At 27.7% G+C, this 19,872-nt stretch overlaps 2 protein-coding genes across 2 annotated transcripts; one reads left to right on the forward strand and one right to left on the reverse strand.

The window, feature by feature from the left end:
- Positions 1-521: 521 nt before the first annotated feature.
- Phum_PHUM399930 (arginine/serine rich splicing factor sf4/14, putative) lies at positions 522-4,152 on the reverse strand (the record flags this gene model as incomplete). The annotated part of the gene is made up of 12 exons (XM_002428720.1): positions 522-726; positions 826-986; positions 1,085-1,333; positions 1,411-1,547; positions 1,637-1,807; positions 1,893-2,069; positions 2,161-2,360; positions 2,485-2,614; positions 2,949-3,257; positions 3,346-3,534; positions 3,674-3,785; positions 3,964-4,152. The coding sequence occupies 12 exons, from the start codon at positions 4,150-4,152 to the stop codon at positions 522-524; spliced, it is 2,229 nt and encodes a 742-aa protein (XP_002428765.1).
- A 767-nt stretch (positions 4,153-4,919) lies between these two features.
- Phum_PHUM399940 (phenylalanyl-tRNA synthetase alpha chain, putative) lies at positions 4,920-6,803 on the forward strand (the record flags this gene model as incomplete). Its single annotated transcript, XM_002428721.1, has 6 exons — positions 4,920-5,070; positions 5,143-5,723; positions 5,805-5,986; positions 6,056-6,254; positions 6,341-6,517; positions 6,603-6,803. The coding sequence occupies 6 exons, from the start codon at positions 4,920-4,922 to the stop codon at positions 6,801-6,803; spliced, it is 1,491 nt and encodes a 496-aa protein (XP_002428766.1).
- Between the last annotated feature and the right edge of the window lie 13,069 nt (positions 6,804-19,872).

Here is a 19,872-nt window from a genome sequence, read left to right on the forward strand (position 1 = left end):
CTTTATAATTTTTTTTTTTTCTTTTAAATATAATACAAATTACGCAAGATTGTGAAAAAGGATCAATGCTGCATCGTGCTCTGTTTAAAAAAAAAAAAAAAATAATACCATAATATTCCTTAAATATGTTTTTTTGTTGAACCAGAGAGTTAAATTGCTATGACACAATTAAAATAGACTGACTGTTTACAATTCTGTAAATTTTAGGCGCATGATCTTTTTACTTACTTTTTTAATTCGAAAAAAATGTCGAAATCAATGAAAAATGGTATGGAAAAAAAAATAAAAATCATTTCATTACAATTTTTATAAATATTTTATTGATTTTATTATTCATAAATGATAGAGAACACTATAAATGCATACAAAATAATTAATAATTCTAATTTACACTAAAATAATTTTCATGGCCGCCTTTTCCAAAAAAAAAATAAACTTTTCTTCATGTGTCTTAGGCGTCGTATAATCAAATTAATAATATGGTCTTCTTGGATTATTCTGAAATTAAATATAACGTACATTTACAAAATGCAAAACTTTTTATTATGAAAATCTTTTCTGTGGAAAATTTGAATGTATTTTTTTTCTTTTCCTACCAATGGATTCGGTCTAAATCTGTAAGCCAACATCATTCTTTTCCTATAAGCATCATATTCATCATCTCCAGGTTCTAAACCGTCGTGCCTTTCAACACCTAAACCTTGATTTTCGTGACGAGTAACGGCTCTGGAAAAAAAAAAAAAAAAAAAAAAATCACAAATATGAAATTATACTTCTATTTACTATGTGTACTTGTTTAAAAATGGCGGGAAGGGGAAAACCTACTTGTTGACAGGAAGAGTGATACCTGAGCCATTTTGACCCAGTCCCTGTCCTTCGTTCCATCCCATTTTTTGCAATAATTTATAACCGACATTGTCTTCTTTTAATTTAAATTCTTTATAATCTGACAAATCAGGTTCTCTTCCTTCTTTTACCGCATTATACTGCGTACAAATAACAATAATAATAATAATAATAATCATAAGTTTTACTGATGTTTGATGATTCTTCTTCTTCTTCTTTGGGTTAAACCATTACTCACTCTTTCCATGAATCGTTCCAATTCTTCGGGAGGTAAAAAATCTCCAATGTGATGTTTACCCGCGGCTTGCCTCGTCAATTCTTCCGCCCATAATTGAGTTGCCATCATTTCCTGTTGTCGCAATTTGTGTTCCCAAGTACCTCCTTCCACGTCTTCATCCGAATCGTATTCGTATTTGAATTTACCAGCTTTTTCAAGCTTATCGATTTCAGCTCTTTTTTTCACCAAGTCTTGATAAAGCAAATTTATCTGAACGAAATCGAATTATCAATTTATCAATTTTATTATTATTACTTAATAATAAGTGACGAGATTGTAATACCGACTTTGTAATGATCTTCTGCTTTTTTCCAATCTTCTTCGGACAAATTAGTCGAACCGAATGTTTGTCTAGCATATTGTAGTAAACCCGGATCAGATCTCGTCAACTGACTAAGAAGATTCGTTTTTGGCGTTGGCAATTCTAAAACAATGAGAGAATTAATATTTTCAATTATGTAAGTAAAATTATTAATAATAAATTTTTGTTAAACGGGACAAAAATGTTCTTACTACTTCCAGCTTGTAGGGTTAAGTTAGTGACTACTGAGGGAGGTTGAACGGTGCCTGATGTCGTCGCTACATCTCCCCACCGACTTTTCCTTTTTCTTTTACGTTTTTCTTTGTCTGTCTTTTCCCCTTCACCATTTGATAAACTTTTAGATGTTTGCTCCGTAGGATTTTCTGCTTGATAAAAGAAAAAAATTTACTGTTAATGACATTACATTATCGAGAAACTTTTCAAAATAAAAATTGCATGTTAATTTACCATCACTTTTATGATCGTTTTTCGAAAATATTTCATAGCCTTGAGAACTCGATTCGGGAATTTTATAATGTGTCATTTCATCCGTGTTTAATGAACAATCTTCAAAATTTTGACCTTCCATCGTCTTACCTTTTTCTCTATTATTATCAAAACCAAAAGGTTCATCATCGCTTAAATCTAAAAATTTAATAAAAGTTTAAACGGTTAATGTTTAAATTTCACCAATTTTTTTTTTTTTTAATTTAAAAATTTATCTAAAATTTCAAACCTTGAATTTGATTGAGTTCTTGTCCTTGGGGTGGTAAATTGGAATCAATTAATTTTTCCTTTCCTCCTAAATCTTGGACCCGGCAAGAATTCCCAAGTTCCTTATTAACTTCTTCTTCTTCTTCTCTTAGTTTGTGTCGATAGTTTAGTACAAGTTTTCGAAATGATAAGTACTCATTTGAACTTTTCTCGGAAAGAAATCTAAAATTAAATTGATTATTTTATGTCAAATGTTCTATCATTAGAAAAAAATTTAATAAAATACAATTTTGTCGATTACAAGTTATTTATTATTGTACATATAACTAATTAAACATAAACTTACTTAAGTGCCGGGTCATGTTTATTTCTTTCCCATAAAATTTCTTCAAAGTCATCTCCACACTTAGCCACGACCTCTGCCAATTGATTTTTGTCTTGATTCTGACCTTGCTTGTCATCTGGATTGTCCAAAGCTGGAGAAACTAGTAATTACCCAGTTAGTACGAAGTTTACAATCCTAAAGCACGTTAATAATTTGTGTCGATAGTTTTTGACAAATGGATTTTTTCTATTAAACCAAAGTATAAATAGAAGAAATCACAGACCCAAGGTACTATTTACACAATTTTTTTTTTGAAATATTTTTAAAAATTTTAATCGTGTATACCAGTATTTTTTATTTTTTTTTTTGAACCAGGTTTAATTTAATGATATGAAGTTACCCGAAAATCTAAATACTCCTCAAAATCGAAAAAAAAGTAATTGACTTAACACATTTCAAGGGTCACTTTGTACTTGCTAACTTACTCCTTGAAATTTCCTCGTAATTTGAAGTAAACTCAGTTTGAAAGCCTGTGTTAAAGTTATTTGATGTATTTTTCAAATAACTGCCCACATCTGACATTTTAGACATAAAAAATCCCATTTCTTTTGTGGATTGATTTTTATCTTTAAAAAGTTTTCGACTACCAATTTTATTTTTATCAATATCATCATCTTCATCTTCATCTTCGTCTTTTAACGGATTTGAAGCCAATTCTAATTTTTTGATTGTATTCGTTTTGAATGCCATAGAAATGGTTTCAACATGATTTTTTGTTAATTGATTTTCTTTGGCTGAAAAAAAAAAAAAAATTCATCGACATAACAACATTATTATTGAAATTTTTAAACCTTTTTAAAGAAACAAAAAAATTTTTTTTACATAAAGGTATTGATGAGGTATATGTTTCAATGTTTTCTTTTACATGAGGAGCCTCAAATTGGTTAGATAAACCTGCTGAATAAGCATTTTGAGGATTTAATTCTGCGATTCCTGGAGGAGGAATCTGAAATTGAATGTCTGACGACTTTGGTAATGCATTACCATCATTGTTTGTTGATATTTTCTGTTCTTTATGTGAAAACAAATTATATTCCCTAAACAAAAATAATTTTATTAATATCTGATAAATTAATTATAATTTTTATTTTTTGTTACATAAAATTATATTTAAACCTTGATGATTGTTGATTGATTTTATCTGATAAACCTGTTTGAGACAATTTTTTAAACTGATCCAAAAAACTACCATCGTTGGAAAATGCATTTGTAAGGCAATCTTTTTTTCGTATTTCAGGTGATTTTTCTCTTTTCTTAGTTATCTGATCGCTGGTTCTAAAAAAAAAAAAAAAAAAAAAAGTTTAATCAAAGGATAATTAACAAAAAATATATAAATAAGATTTGAAATGTAAAATTGTATATTTATTTTAATGCACAAAAAAAAAATAACAAGGAATAATGATAAACATTCAATAGAAAAAAAAAAAAAAAATTAGGTACGTGCCTTGATTGATTTCCAGAAGAAAATTTCATATTTTTTCCATCAAAATTATTTAATTTTTTAAAAGCATCTTCTGTTTCTTTTTTTTTCTGAGCTTCTAATTTCGCTTGAATTTCTTTTTTCTTTTTTTCAATTATTATTTCTTGTTCAGACAATTGTGCTAGTCTTTCAGTTCTCGAAAATCTCATTAAACTATTTTGTTTTTTATTCATTTTTAATAATATAATTAATGTTGTACTATTACAATATATCACCATAAATCACTTTCTGTCAAACCTCTTTAACTAAATACGTACGCAATAATTACATAAAACGTGTAAGCAGAAAAAATTTTTTTTGAAAATTTTTTTTTTTTTTTTTTTAAATTAACCCATAGGTATTTTTCATAATAAATAATTTATTTAATAATTATTTTAAAGATTTTGTACAAAGAAAATAATGTTTTATAAATAATACGTAAAAATAAATACGAAATAAGTAATGGTTGCCAATAAGTGTTGTAAATGTAAATATTACCTTATAACTCACGTGTTTGCAAAACTTATGAATTATTAAAAAAATATTTTTTTCAATTAAGAATTGTGGATTTTTATACAATTTTTAACACCTAATTATTTTTACATAGTAATATTTATTTCTTATGTTAATATTTCTGTAATTACTTATGCTTGGAAATTTTAATTAAATGTTATAAAATATTTTTGACATTTTTAATTAAAAAATAATACTTTGGAAAAATTTGTTATTCTATAATTATTAAATTTTTCCAATAAGTAGAAAATTACATTTTAATTGTAAAATTTTTTCATCAAATATTACCATTTTAGTTATTTGTAAAATGAGAATGTTTTCTAATTAAGAGTTTTTTTTTTTTTTACATATTTTCAGAAGAAACCTATTGTAATTAATAAAAAGGTTTATAATTATAAACATATGTTCGAGTTGAACTCGCAAAATGGCTACCGACTTAACTGAAAAAATATTAAAAATAATCGATTCCAAAAATGAAATTGACACATATGATCTTGCTGGTGAATTAAATGAAGATCATCAGAAAATCATTGGTACAGTTAAAAGTTTGCAAGCTTTGGGAAATCTTGTAAAAGGTAAGTTTATTTTCATTTAATATTTATTTAAATTGTAAGATTTACAATTCAAAATAAAATTTTTTGTTTTAGGAGAGCCAAAAGTTCATTCTTACTGGGAGTTAACTAAAGAGGGACAATCGGTTGTTGAAAATGGAAGTCATGAAGCTTTGATATTTAATGCAGTTCCCCCTGATACTGGTATTGAACAAAGTAAAATAATGGCAACAGTTCCGAATGCAAAAGTTGGTTTTAGTAAAGCCATGTCACAAGGTTGGGTTTTTATCGATAAGAGTAGTGGTGTGCCAGTAGTAAAAAGAAAAGTTGATGATATATCTGATGTTGTTCGACAGCATCTTAAACTAATACTAAACAAAGATGGAAATTCAGTTCCTGATAATGTAAAACAAGATTATAAAAAAAGAAAATTAATTCAAGAAGTTGTAATAAAAAGCATATTGTTGAGTAAAGGATCTGAATTTCAATTGTCTGTGGAAAAGCAAGAAACCGATTTAACCGCTGAGCTATTACTTAATGACGCTTGGAAAAATAAAACGTTTAAAGATTATAATTTTAATTCGTTGGGAGTTTTACCCAATTCCGGACATTTACATCCGTTGATGAAAGTTAGAGCTGAATTCAGGAAAATTTTTATTGAAATGGGATTTCAAGAGGTAAGATATCAACATTTTGTGCAGTAATTATTAAAATTTTAAAGATAATTATAAAATTAATTAACTTTTCTATATTTTCAGATGCCTACAAATAATTTTGTCGAAAGTTCATTTTGGAATTTCGATGCCCTTTTCCAGCCACAACAACATCCGGCTCGTGATGCTCATGATACATTTTTTTTATCTTTTCCTGCCACAAGTTCAAATTTCCCAACAGACTATTTGGAAAGAGTGAAAAAAGTACACAGCAGTGGTGGATATGGGTAAGATTTTTTTTTATTTTCCATAAAAAAGACAAGTATGAATATAATATTTTCAAAAAATAATTTTAGGTCTCAGGGGTACCAATACGACTGGAAAATAGAAGAAGCACAGAAAAATCTGCTTAGAACGCATACAACTGCAGTTAGTGCAAGAATGCTTTACAAATTGGCACGAGAAAAAGAATTTAAACCTGTTAAATATTTTAGCATAGACAGAGTTTTCAGAAACGAAACATTAGACAGCACTCATTTAGCAGAATTTCATCAAGTAATTTTTTTACAAAAAATAATTGTCGAAAAATAAGTCGAACCTCTTGTTGTTGTTAAATTTACATTTGCTATTGTGATTTTCAGGTTGAAGGATTAATAGCTGATTACAATTTAAGTTTAGGTGACTTAATCGGAGTGCTTTATGCTTTTTTCCAAAAGTTAGGAATTGAAAAACTTAAATTTAAACCCGCGTATAATCCATACACGGAGCCCAGCATGGAAATATTTAGCTATCATCCAGGACTCAAAAAATGGATAGAAGTAATGTTTATATAATTTAAAAAAAAATTTTTTTTGCGATTGAATTATTGTTCGATATAATGAGAAAAAATTTATATAATTTCAGATAGGAAATTCCGGCATGTTTAGACCAGAAATGTTATTGCCCATGGGTTTACCAGAAGACGTTAACGTAATTGCTTGGGGCCTGAGTTTAGAAAGGCCTACAATGATAAAATATGGTTTGAATAACATAAGAGATCTTGTAGGTCCAAAAGTTGATATATGCATGGTTCAATCAAGTCCGATTTGTAGATTAGATAAATAAAATATATTATTTTATTTATTTATGTAATTTTGATACGTTTATTTTCACAATTTCACACACAAAAAAAATTTTTTTTAATAAAATGATTAAGTTTTTATAAATACAGTAAAAAATTCAAGGACATAAATAAAAGTAATAATATATATATTTTATTAAAGAGATTAAAAAAAAAAAATAATAAAAATTCGTTTGATTATCTATTATGTATTATCAAGTAAAAAAAAAAAAAAATAATGTCAAGAACTTGAGAAAAAGGTAATAGGTAAGTATATAATAATTTTTTATAAAACATTTGGCGGTAGCGCATTAAAAATGAAAAATGAGCATGCGCAAATGGAATATCGAGGTTAACACTTTACCTACGAACACATTTTTATTCTGTGGTTCTAATGACAACTGATTGACAAGTTTGCTAGTAAACAAAATGCAGTATCCAGTGAATACGTGTCAATCGTTTTTCGTGTATGAAATTAGTGATTAGTAAATATAAAAAGAACTTTGCGGGAAAAAAAAATAAAAATTTTTACGGTAAGTTGTTATTATTATTTTAAATTAAAATTAAAAAAATTTCCATAAAGTTATTATAAAAAAAAAAAAAAAAAATATTACATCGTTTAAATCTCAACACAATATCAAACATAAAAAAAAAGTTTATTTATAAAAAAAAAAAAAAATTATTTGTTTTGATTTTGTAATGTGTGTCAACGGGTATATTATCATGATAAGTTTTATTTTTAATTACGTGAGAGTTTTATTTTTTATTTTTAATTAAAATTAAAAAAAAAAAAACACCTGGAAATTAAATGAAAAGATATTTTTTTTATTAATTGTGCAACCCCGTCCACGTCAGAATGTGTGGTCGTGACTTTCAAACTATTTATTTATTTTTTTTTTTTTTGTAAATAAATTACACACATTTTTATTGAAAACCTTTTTAGTCGTTACAAATTGACGTGCCTTTTTTTTTTTTTTTTCTGTCTGTGTGTGTCTGCCCTAATTACACGTTTTTGAATTTCTGTTGCTTCCTGTTTGGCGGGTTTTTTTCGCAAACTAAATCTTGCATTTTTATCAGCTAACTCATGGAAATTGTGTTGAATTTTTTTTTTTTTTCTAATTTTAATTTTAATTTTATTAATGTGATTTTTATTACTTTTTATTGATATTTATATTTTATTTTTCACTCGTTTAATATTTGTTTTATTTTAAGTTTTATTTTTTTGAAATTTTATTTTTTATTTTTTATAATTAACTTTAATTACTTTAAGTTAAAAAAAAAAAATTTTTTTGAAGTGAATTTTTTAAGGTTACAATTTTTAGGTACGGATTTGGAACAAAGTAAGTTTTTTTATTTTTTAATCATTATTTAACTAAACTTTAACTTGTTTAACTTAATAACAATTTCATTTAGTTAAAATTTGGTAAAACATATGTAAGGTCTACCTTTTTTTTCTTCTGACAAAATGTGACACTTAAATGAATTAGTAAAATTTATGACTAATTGTTGGGGGGGGGGAAAGAAATTTTTTTTTTCTTTTTTGTTTGCTTGATTATTATTATTATTAATAACTAAATCAAATTCAACATTTAAATATTTATTTAGCAACTTATCGAAAACTTTTTACATTGACAAAAAATTTTTTATAATTTATTGAGTCTCGGTTATTTATTTGATCTTCGATTATTTTAAGGTTTGTGTTTTAATTTTTTTTTTTTTATCAAAAACTTTTTTTTATCTTTTATAATAATAATTACATTTCATTGTTTGATTCAAATTATAAATTTACATTTTGTTACCTAATATTTTCAAGTTACATAATCTGTCACTTTTTGGCCAAATGTTTTTATGTTAGCAATTCGAGAATAACAATTTTGTAATTAATTATTTTCATCAATCGACATCCAACAATATTAACATTATTAATATTTACAAATTTGTCATATCCATTTAAATCAAATAATAATGATTAATATTAATATCTTTTGATAATTTGTTTAATTTAATTTCTATTCGAACAAGTTTATTCGATTTGAATAAACTTATTAAATATTTACACTAAAATTAATATGTTCGATTGTCAACCCTCCTTCAAATCATTGTTATTTACTAAAAACATATATATTGTAGTTATACATAATAATAATTGATGATGAGATACAATTGATGAGAGATATTGAAACATCCATTGATGCATTTTTCAAGTTAGAATGTTCTGACACTCGTAAAATGTTTCCTCGACATTTCTTAAATGGTATTAAAATATTTTTTTTTTTTGAGTAATACAAATTGTTTATGCAATTTATTGATTTCCACCGAATAAAACAATTTGTGTGACTTTCAATTAGTTATTAACATTTTAACTTATTTTTTTGCTTGTTAATTCTTCATTATTAGCCATTATTTCGATAAAAAAAAAAAAAATGGATCCTCGAACATGACATTAATAAAATATTAATAAAAATGTAAATGCATCGAGTGAATGTTTAGTTTTTAATTATTTAATGTCACAATTGTAACAATTTCAATGACAGGATAATTCATTTAATTTATTATTTAAATTTAATATTATATAAAAACAAAAAAAAGTAGCAAAATCTAATTGTATTCTATGACTTGTAAAAAAAAAAATGTTTTAAATTTCATGTGTCGCCATTATTATTATTATTATTATTATTATTATTAACTGATCATTTTACTTTCATTTTTCTTCCTGGTGTTTTATTTTTACTATTATTTTTAATACGTTAAAAAAAAAAAAAAAGAAAAAAATTCATAACATTTGAAATGTAATAATATAAAGTTCAAATTCATTGTGAAAGTGTCAGGTCTTTTGTCTTTATTAAACGGGGGGGGGAGGGGAAGTACATCGAACCTTATTTTTTTAATGTCAATAATGGAAATATAATGGGGGAAGGAAGGAAGGGAGGGAAGGGGGAGAAAGAAACCGCGAAAGGTTTTATATTAAACAAAAAAGTTTTTTTAAAATCATCATCATCATTATTATTATTATTATTGTCAGAGTTTATATCTGTATTCTTTTTTTTGTGTGTGTGTGTGTGTGTGTATTTAAATTTTGATGCCGTTATCATTTAATTAATAACTGATAAGTATTTCATATTTACTACGAATGATAAAAATCGTTTTGGTAATGGTTGATACGATAAATAATTTCATTTTTGAAATTTTACCGTTAAAAAAGAAGAGAATTTTTTTTAAAAGGTTTCTGAACGTACTCCTCCTGTATGTCCTGACGTACTTGTTCGGAAAACATTGCAAATAAATTTGCTTTCGCTTTTTGTGGCCCCCTTTTTTTTGCGATTTTTTTTGCAATTTTTTTTTAATGACGAAATAATGATAATGATACGAAGGTAATAAAATGATAAAAAAGTATATTTATTTTAAAAATAGACATTATTTCATGTCGATTTCGAACTTGGGTAGTGTGGGGGAAAGGGGGGGTTTAATTAAAGTTATAGTTTAAAAATCATAGAATAATTAATATTTACGTGAAAAAAAAATGAAAAAAAAAAAAAAAATGAAAAAATAATTCAAAGTTTCGGAATGGAAAAAATATTATTAAAAATATTGATTCATAGTCTGTTTGTCTTTCTCTCTCTCTCTCCTCTCTCTCTCTCTCTCTCTCTGCCTTTCTCTCTCTTTTTTTTTTTTTTTTTTGTCTTTAGTGACGAGTTTTAGAAAAAGTTTCATGTCGTAAAAAGGATATCCGTGACAGAATATTACCTTGACCAAGAAGAAACAAAATGTTTAGAGTTTTTTTTTTTAATATTTTTTTTTTTTTTATTGAAATACGAGAGAGTAAAGAGAAAAGAGAGAAAGAGAGAAAGAAAGGAAAGAAGAAGGGAGAAAGACAGAAAAGAAAAAAAAAATCTTTTTGCTTTGAAAGTGTATTTTATTTAAAATAAAATAAAATAAAATCGGATTAAATAACATTATTTCATGAATCAATATTTTTGTTTTCACATTATTATTATCATAATAATCACCATCATCATTATTATTATTATTATTTAATAAACTTTTACGTGTATAAACAAAAAAAAAAATCATCATTATTAGTAACGAAAATTTTACCAGAAATCTTGGAAAACTTTTTTTTTTTTTTTTTTGCTTTTAAAAAATGAGGGAAAATAATAATAATAATAATAATAATAATAATAATAATAATAATAATAATAAAAGGGCGGGTTCTCTAGGAAAAGGTTGAGTAAATGAAATAAATACAAATTTTATTTACGAACCTTTTTCTTTCCTCCTCAACCGAAACCTTTTTTATTTTTTATTTTTTGATTTTTTAAACGTTTATTATTATTATTATTATTATTATTATTATTATTATTATTATTATTATTATTATTATTATTATTATTTATATTAGAACGAATGATAATGTTTATTAATATTATATAAAATCCGATTAGTTAATTAATTAATATTTATTATAGGTCTTATTTAGATTAATAAGTAAATAAATGCGTTGTGAAAATGTAAATAATAATTCGTGCATAAGGAATGAAGGAGAAAAAGAAAGAAAGAGGGAAAGAGAAAGAGAGAGAGAGAGAGAGAGAGAGAGAGAGAGAGAGACCAAAGAAAGGTCAAAATTTGTTTTTTCTGTTTTTTTGTGCTCCCCTTTTTAAATTTACATATAAAATTGTTTTATGGCATACGTTGGCGCGAACTTTTTTTCTTTTTTTCTGCCCGTATAAGAGAACAAACGTTAACAACATATGGATTTTTCCTTCACACATTTACATTTTGAATTAATTTTCCGGTTTTAATCGTTTCCCTTTTTTCCACTTGCCCCCCACAAAAAACAAAAACAGAAGGAGATTTTGTCGATTCGCAATTGCATTGAATTTTTTTTTTTTTAAATAAATAAATGTGTGAATTTAAAATCGGGGGAAAATTTTATGATTATTATTTGGATTGTGATAACTCCCCCCCCCCTGCATCCCCCACTACCCCCCGATCGGACGGAAAATTTATTTTTCTTTTTGTTAAACTAATATGAAAGTGATGTGAGAGAGAGAGAGAGAGAAAAGGGCGGGACCTCCATTTTTTTTTTTTTTTCTTTTATCAAAAGTCAAAATTCCAACTTCATTAATTTTCTTTTTTTCTTTTTTGAGGGGTGATGGGGGGAAGGGAGGGGAATGGGGGGGGAAATGTATTAATTAATTTTAACCTATTTCATTTTTTTTTTTTTTTTGAATAGATTTTTAAATAATACGAGGATTCGAAATATAAAAAAAAAAAAAAAAAGAAAAGCTTTTGAATATTTTCCTGTCATTTCGCATTTATTTATTTATTTACAAACGATTTAATGTTTACATTGTTCTCATACACGTAATTTCCATTCGATTTCATTATTTAGTATTATTATTATTATTATTATTATTATTATTATTTTACGCGTGGCATGTTTTCGATTTATTTAATATTATCATTATTATCATTACTACTTTTTTTTCCATTTTTCAACCCCTCCCCCCGTTTTCTTTCTTTTATCGGTTTTAATAATTAAATCATCGATTACGAGCGGTGATAGAATCATTTTTCAATAATAAATAAAATGGCGGGAAGGGGGAGGGGAACCGAGGTCAAGGTCAAAGTCGGTCCCTCTTACACTTGGTGGTAATTTTAAGGATCAAGTCCGTCCGTCTCTCTCTCTCTCTCGATCATTAAATTTTTATTATTATTATTATTATTATCATTAAATGATGAGTTTGAATTTTTTTAGGGTTTTCGTAACAGTAAATGGTGGAGATGGGGAGGGGAGAGGAGGTGAAGGGGGGGGGAATTTTTTCACGGTGAAAATTCATATTATTTTCTTTTTAGAAAGTATCAATTTCGTGTTCGCGTCCGCTAAAAGAATTTCCCATGTATTTTTTATAATACATTTACCTATTCCGTCGTTTCTAATATCGTGATTATGGGGGAACGCCCTTTTTAATACATTTTGTTCTTTTTTTTTTTTTGTCTTTGTCTTTCCTCTTGTCCCCCCCCTCTCTCTCTCTCTCTCTCTCTCTCAAGTTAACACGTTTTTTATTTGAAAAGGTTCATGTGTCAGTTTTTGAACTCATTAACAACGTATATTATTATTTTTTTCCGTACGAAATTTATGTGTACAAAAAAAATAAAACAGAACGAAAGGAAAGGAAACGAAAGGAAAGGAAAGGAAAGGAAAGGAAAGGAAAGGAAAAGCCACAGGTGAAGCGATATAGGGAAAATTTTTTTCTTTTTACAAAAGAAAATAAATGACGATAAATTAAATATAAAAAATAAATAAATAATAATATCCGCGACATTTTTTTTTTTTTTTTCGATAACGAACAATAATAATTGCATTTACGTTATTTTTAGCAATAAAAACCTGATAGAACAGGAAGTTGAGAGCTGATAAACTTTTCTCTCTCTCTCTCTCTCTCTCTTTTTCCTCTCTTTTCAAATCGTATTCACATAAAAATTTTATGAGAATGTTGAAAATTATTATTATTATTATTATTAGCATGTCGATTAAAGGACAAAAAAAAAAGGAGGTGGATTCTGGATGGATTCGAAATGGATGAAATTCGAAAGTTTATATTCTTCGTTTAACGAAGGAAATTTCGAAGAGGGAATATCGGGACCGGAAGTGGTTTAAAAAGCGAGGAAAATCACTCGATACTGTTAGCAGAAGTCAAAACATCATCCCGGAGGAATCAAAGGAAAAATCCCCATAATAATGGCTTAATGGATTTCGTTACAAGAGGTTGATGTAAGAAATTGGCAACAACACGCGAAACGGTCGCCATTTTTTTTTTTCTTGTGGAAAACAAGGAAGGAGGGAAAGAAGGTCCAAGGATCAGAAGAGGAGTCAGTCACCATACCCGTTATTGGCACACGGTCGAGAATTTTTTTTCGGCCATTTTAGCAATGCATTCATTACGTAACCTTTTTAACTACAAGAATTGGGAGTTTGGACAATGCAGATGACGTCATAGTTCGTTGGTTAATTAATTTTTTTTTTTTTTTCAAATTTGGCATTATTGACCGTTCGAAAAATTATTACAAAACGAAGGAGGAATAAGGAGGAGGAGGGTAGGGGGAGTAAAAACTTTACATTAATACGTTTTGCCTTTTTGTTTCAGGGGGGGGGGATAGGGGAGAGGAGGGGATCTAAGAGTGTAAGGGAATAATGGGTAAATATGATGATAGATCATGGGGTAATGGTTTTTAATAGTATTTTTTTTTCGTCGATTTTCTTCTTCCTGCTTTTAACGTATAAAAAAAAAAATAAAGAAAGAAAGAAAGTGGATTTGAGTGAAAGAGTATATATGGTCGTTTGTAAATATTTTTTTTTTTATTATCATCACCCTTGAAGCTTTTAAAAGGATGTGGGGAGTGGGAGTGGGGGTGGGGGAGCACCGCCGATAGGAAAATACAAAACAAACATTTCTTAAATCTCTCATTTTTATTATCATTATCATTATCATTATTTTTCTTTAGGGCTTTTTTTTTTTTTTGGCGTAGTCGAAGGTGTGTTCGATAATATAAAAAAAAAATTTCGCGTATCGAGAAACGAGTCGACCCAGTTTTTTTGTTTTTGTTTTTTTTTTTCGAATTTCTTGTGCCCATTCGATAATTTTGTTTGTATCGGTTTTTTTATTATTATTATCATCATCATCGGTGAAAGAGGGCAAAGAGGAAAGAGTAGGAAAATAAAAAGAACAAGAAGTTGATTGAAATTTCATTTTTTTTTTTTTGTCATGGAAAAGAGGAAAAACGAAATGATAATAATGATGAAAAAAAAAAAAAAAAAAAAACATGATAAAGAAAGGGACGGATGAGTAAACAGGACGGGGGTTGATTTTTAATTAATTTTCTCTTGAAGCTATCCGGGGAGGGGGGGGGAGGAAAATTGTTCAAACAAACAAACGAAGGAAACTATAAATGTTCGATTGGAAAATTTTTACCTTTTTTCTAATTATTGCACCTTTTCGACTCTCGGATTAATTAGTAGATTTTTTTTTTTTTTTTAAATTAAATCTTTAAGAAAATAAAAAGATGATAATGATGATGATAATACGGATACGGATGCGAACGTGGGGAGGAGGGAGGGAAATTAACGTAATTAGGAAAAAATCTGACCTTTAAAATTTAGAAATTATATCGGATGAATTTTTTTTTTTAATAATAATAATAATAATAATAATAATAATAATAATCTTAGAATGTTGTGTGGCATACGTGGGGAGGGGAGGGGGTAGAGGTAGGGGTTGTTTTTATTTTTTAAGAAAAAAGGAGGGAAAAAGGAGGGGAAAAAAAGGAATTTCGAGGTTTCGAATGTAGTAAATCAAAAATTTTTTTTATCAATTTTTTTTTTTTTGTGCGATTCGAATTGCAAACAATTCGTTGTAAATTAAAAAAAAGTCTGCTATTATTATTATTATTATTATTATTATTATTATTATTATTATTATTATTATTTGTTCTTTTATTACTGAGGAGACTTCAAAAGAATTACGATTTTGTCTGAGCAAATAATTATTATTATTATTTTACGGCAATTTTTTGTAAACAATTTCGTTTGTTTAAATTTGTGACATCACAAGAAAAAAATAAATAAATAAAAATCAACTTGAATTTTCTTCTTCTTCTTCTAGAACATTCGTTGCGACATTCATTCATTCATTCATTCATTCATTCATTCTTTTTTTTATCGTTAAAATTATTCATTCCCGAAGGTTTTCCCAAATGGCGGCGGCGGGTATTAAAAGTTTTAACGTTTTTGACTGAAGATTAATTGATTACAAACGTTACAAAAGAATAATTTACCGAAAACTGTTAATCATCATCATCATCATCATTATTATTATTATTATTATTATTATTATTATTATTATCAATCATTTTTTTTTCCTGTCGGAAATGTTTTTGAATGATTTTCACGTGACTCTCTCGTTGAAGTTTTAGAATCATTTGATTTTTTTTTTTCCTACTAAAAATTTTATTTAAAAAAAAAAAAAAAAAAAAACAAGATGGAGTTTTTTGTTTATTTTATGAGAAACGTCGTCTGCTATTGTCTCGTTCGTATACGTATATTTTATTACATAATTTTTTTTTTTTAATGAAAAAAACAAAAAAAAAAAAAGACAAACAAACAAACAATTTTTTATGTTTGTTAACAATTTAACGATGTCACAAACTATGACATAACTTTTCGTTCCTTTTACGTCTTTTTATTTTTTTTTTTATTTTTAAGAAGAAGAAGAAAAAGAAATTTGAGAATTTATCAACGTGTTTAAAAATTTTTTTTTTTTTTTTTTTTTCGAATTTTTATTTATATTTAGTTTAAGTTCTCTTCTCCCCAACCCCCCCTCCCTCCCTCAACTCCCTTCCCGTTCGTCACTTCCTCAAAAAAAGGTTAGGATTCGACATTTGATATTGACATTTAAAAAAAGTAAAAGGCAAAACGTAAAATGTCAGTCGGAAGGGGAATGGAGTGGAAGGGTGGGGGTGAGGGTGTGTGCGTAGGAAAAAGAATAAAAAAAAAAATTTTAATAAAAAAAGCAAAAAAAAATTTTTGCTGGTCAACGGTTTTTTTTTAATATGTCGTCATCATATTAATATTAAACCCGGTGATAAATTTATAATATTTAATAATGTGTTTGAAAGAGACTATTAAAAAAAAAATGGCGGAAAAACGACGACGACGATGGGGAAAAATTAAAATTTAACGAATTTTCCTCCTTTTATTATTATTATTATTAAATTTCTTTTGTGTGTTTTTTTTTGTTACTCTATGACCGGAGGATGTATGTATGCATAAATGAGAAGAATGTCTTGACAAAAAAATATTAAATATTAATGAAAAGTGTTTTGGAGACGGTTAATAAATTTAATTCGTGTTCGTGTCGTTGCGTGAGTGCGTGCGTGCGTGTAATAATTTATTATTATTATTATTTTACCTACTTTCGACTTTTTCCCATTCTCGTGGACGCAAAAAAAGAAAAAGTTTTTCCGTTTGATTTCAACTGACTTTGATTTTGTGTGTGTGTGTGTGTGTCATTGTTATGAAACTAAAAGTTTTGTTGTTTAGTTTTCATAACAATAATTTCATAACTTACGTGACTCTATTAATTTTTTTTTTTATTTTTTTGTTATAGGTTTAAACCGAGTTTGCTTGAGCTGATGGCCGGGCCGTACTGGAGTTCTCACATTCCCCGCACCCCTCTCCCAACTGGACTATGGCCAAAAAATTTTCCGGAAGAAGACATACTGGTCATAAAAAAGGTTAGTGTGTCAATAAATTTTCTACCGTTATTTTTTTTTTCACCTTTTCTTTTTTTTTCTCGCACGAAATTCCGTGGGGGGGGCGAAGGGGGGAGGGGGTGACGGTTTTGAATTTTTTATTATTATGGTTTTGATACAAAACAAAAAAATGTCGGGAAAATGCGTGAGAGAGTTGGAAAAAAAAGACGTGACAAAAAGTAGAAAGAAAAAAATTATTATTATTATTTTTTTTTTTGCTATGGATTCAAGTCGAAAAGTGCGTGTGCGTGCGTGCGTGCGTGCGTACGTGGGTGCGTACGTCGATTATTAAACGTTTTCTTCGGATCACATTTAAGAGAAAATTTTGGTCTTTTCCTTATTGGTAAATATTAATAATGCGTGTGCGTGTGCGTGTACGTGTGTGCGTGTGTGCGTGTCCGTCCTTTTTTTTCCTCCGGTTCTCCAAAAATTGTTTTTCGTGATCAACAGGAGTAAACAATTTTTTTTTTGGGGAGTCGGAGGGAAAACCAACCAGTGTGGAAAATTTTTTTTTTTTTTTTTTTTGCCTTCTTTTTAATTATTTACGAATTGTATTTGTTATTATTAGCGAATAGTTAAGAAGTCATTTCTCTAGAAATTTCTTTAACGCTTCTTTCATGATGATTTCCCCCGTCCCCGCCCCGACGCCGTTCGAAGAAATGGCCGTTCGTTCGTGTTCGTTGTTGTTGTTGTTGTTGTTGTTACCAACGGTTATAATGATTATAATTAGTTTGGTGGTGAAATTTCAGGTTAGCCTTGGTGGTGGTGGTGGTGGCTCTTCTTTGTAAAAACGGAAATGGAATTTTGTCCTTATTATTATTATTATTATTATTATTATTTCTTCCTTCCCCCCTCTATTATCGTTTTCTTTAAAAAAAAAAAAAGAATAATAAATGTATTTATCACTCACCCACCAACCTTCCCCTCCCCCCGTTTAATTAATTTACAGCCTTTAAAAACATTTAAAAATATACACGTCATCAACGCCTCTCTCATTCATATTTTATTAAATAAATATAACGTGGAAGGATAATAATAATAATAATAATAATAAATAAATAATAAATAAGTAAATTATCGAAGAGGTTGTTTTATTCTAATTCTTATTATTATTATTATTATTTATTATTATTATTCATTTATTTATTCCAAGGGTTTGCACTATTCAAGGACGTCATTTTTTTACGTCACAAAAACGTTGATGACGTTTCGTTACGTATCATTTATTAATTAATTTTTTTTTTTTTACCTGGTATATGGAAATTACTAGAAATTGTTATATTGACTTTTGTTGTTCATCAGAAATGAAATGATGATGATGATGATAATATTTGACCTCCATTGAATGTGGTCCATTAGAAAATTTAATTCTTTACAAAAGACGCTTGTCGCGAGTTGAATAGTTTTTTGCTGCCGAAAGAGCCGCCATCATAATCGTACGTGAATGAATCATTGCAGAAATTGTGTGTGTGTGTGTGTGTGTGTCATTCAAGATTTAGTTACTTGCCGTTTTATTATTATTATTATTATTATTATTGTTATTACTTTTTTTTTTTTTCAATTTGACGTATATTCGACACGCGGCGTTCTCATTTGGGTTTTACTTGAGCTTCTTTTGTTCGCGGCCTTGGATAGAAAAAAAAAACGTATAACAAGGCTGAGGTAGGTGGCGACTCCCCGAATAATTTTTTTTTTTTTTTTTTACGTATTTGTTTGTCATGATTTCTCTCCTCCTCCCCCTTCTCTCTCTCTCGACTTCATGAATTATCCATATTGTAAATTTCATTTCATTTATCATCGTTAGAACCACGTCGAAAAGTTTTCCAAAAAGGAGACGAGGAAAAAAAAAAAAATGTAAATTATCGTTTTCTCTCTCTCTCTCTCTCACTCTCTTTCTCTCTCTCTCTCTCTCTCTCTCTCTCTCTATCTATCTATCTATCTATCTATCTATTTATCTATCTCTCTCTATCTCTATCTCTCTCCATTTTATGCCGAATTAACCCCGTTGATGATGTCTTTCTTCCATCGACGACGTTTCTCTCTTTTTTTTTTAAAATATTTTTTCAACGTGAAGTCGAATCGAATCGTTTTATTATTATTATTATTATCGTTATTGTTTCGAACTTGAAAAAATGTGGGGGATGAAAGGGAGGGAGGGGAGGGGAGGGAAGGTGAAACATTTAATTTATGTTTCGAATCACCTGTTGATGATGTTGAAAAAAAAAAATTTAACAACAACAACATACATACTAGACGACAATAAGTAAGGAAAATGGGAAAATTAATTTTCATTTGTTAAAAAAAAAAAAAAAAAAAAAAAAATTCGACGTTTAAAACAAACAAACAAAAGCATGATGGCCGCCATCTTTCTTTCTCGCGCGCAAAAAAAAAATTTAATTAATCAATTCTTCGTTCGTTCGTTCGTTCTTGTTCTTCTTTTTTTTCTTTTCCCGTCAAGGAAACATTAATTGCCTTTTTGTTGTGACTCCTTCGTTTCGAGCATGTTTCATAAAAAATGACTTTAAAGATGATTTTTTGCAACCTTGTTTGTTGTTTGTTTAATAGTAGTATCGAAATTGTTTAATTGATAAAGTTTCCTTTTTTTTTTTTTGTTAAGGGGGGGGGGATTCATTTTAGGATAAAATAAGTTTTTTCCGAAACCTATTGATTGCCTGTTTGACACGAAATTCATGTTTAATAAAATATACATTTGAAATTCATAAAGAATTTTACTACGTAAGGCGTTGTTCTCGAAGGAGGAAA

This window comes from Pediculus humanus, genomic scaffold (genome assembly GCF_000006295.1).
Source record: "Pediculus humanus corporis 1103172107910 genomic scaffold, whole genome shotgun sequence".
Lineage (NCBI taxonomy): Eukaryota > Metazoa > Arthropoda > Insecta > Psocodea > Pediculidae > Pediculus > Pediculus humanus.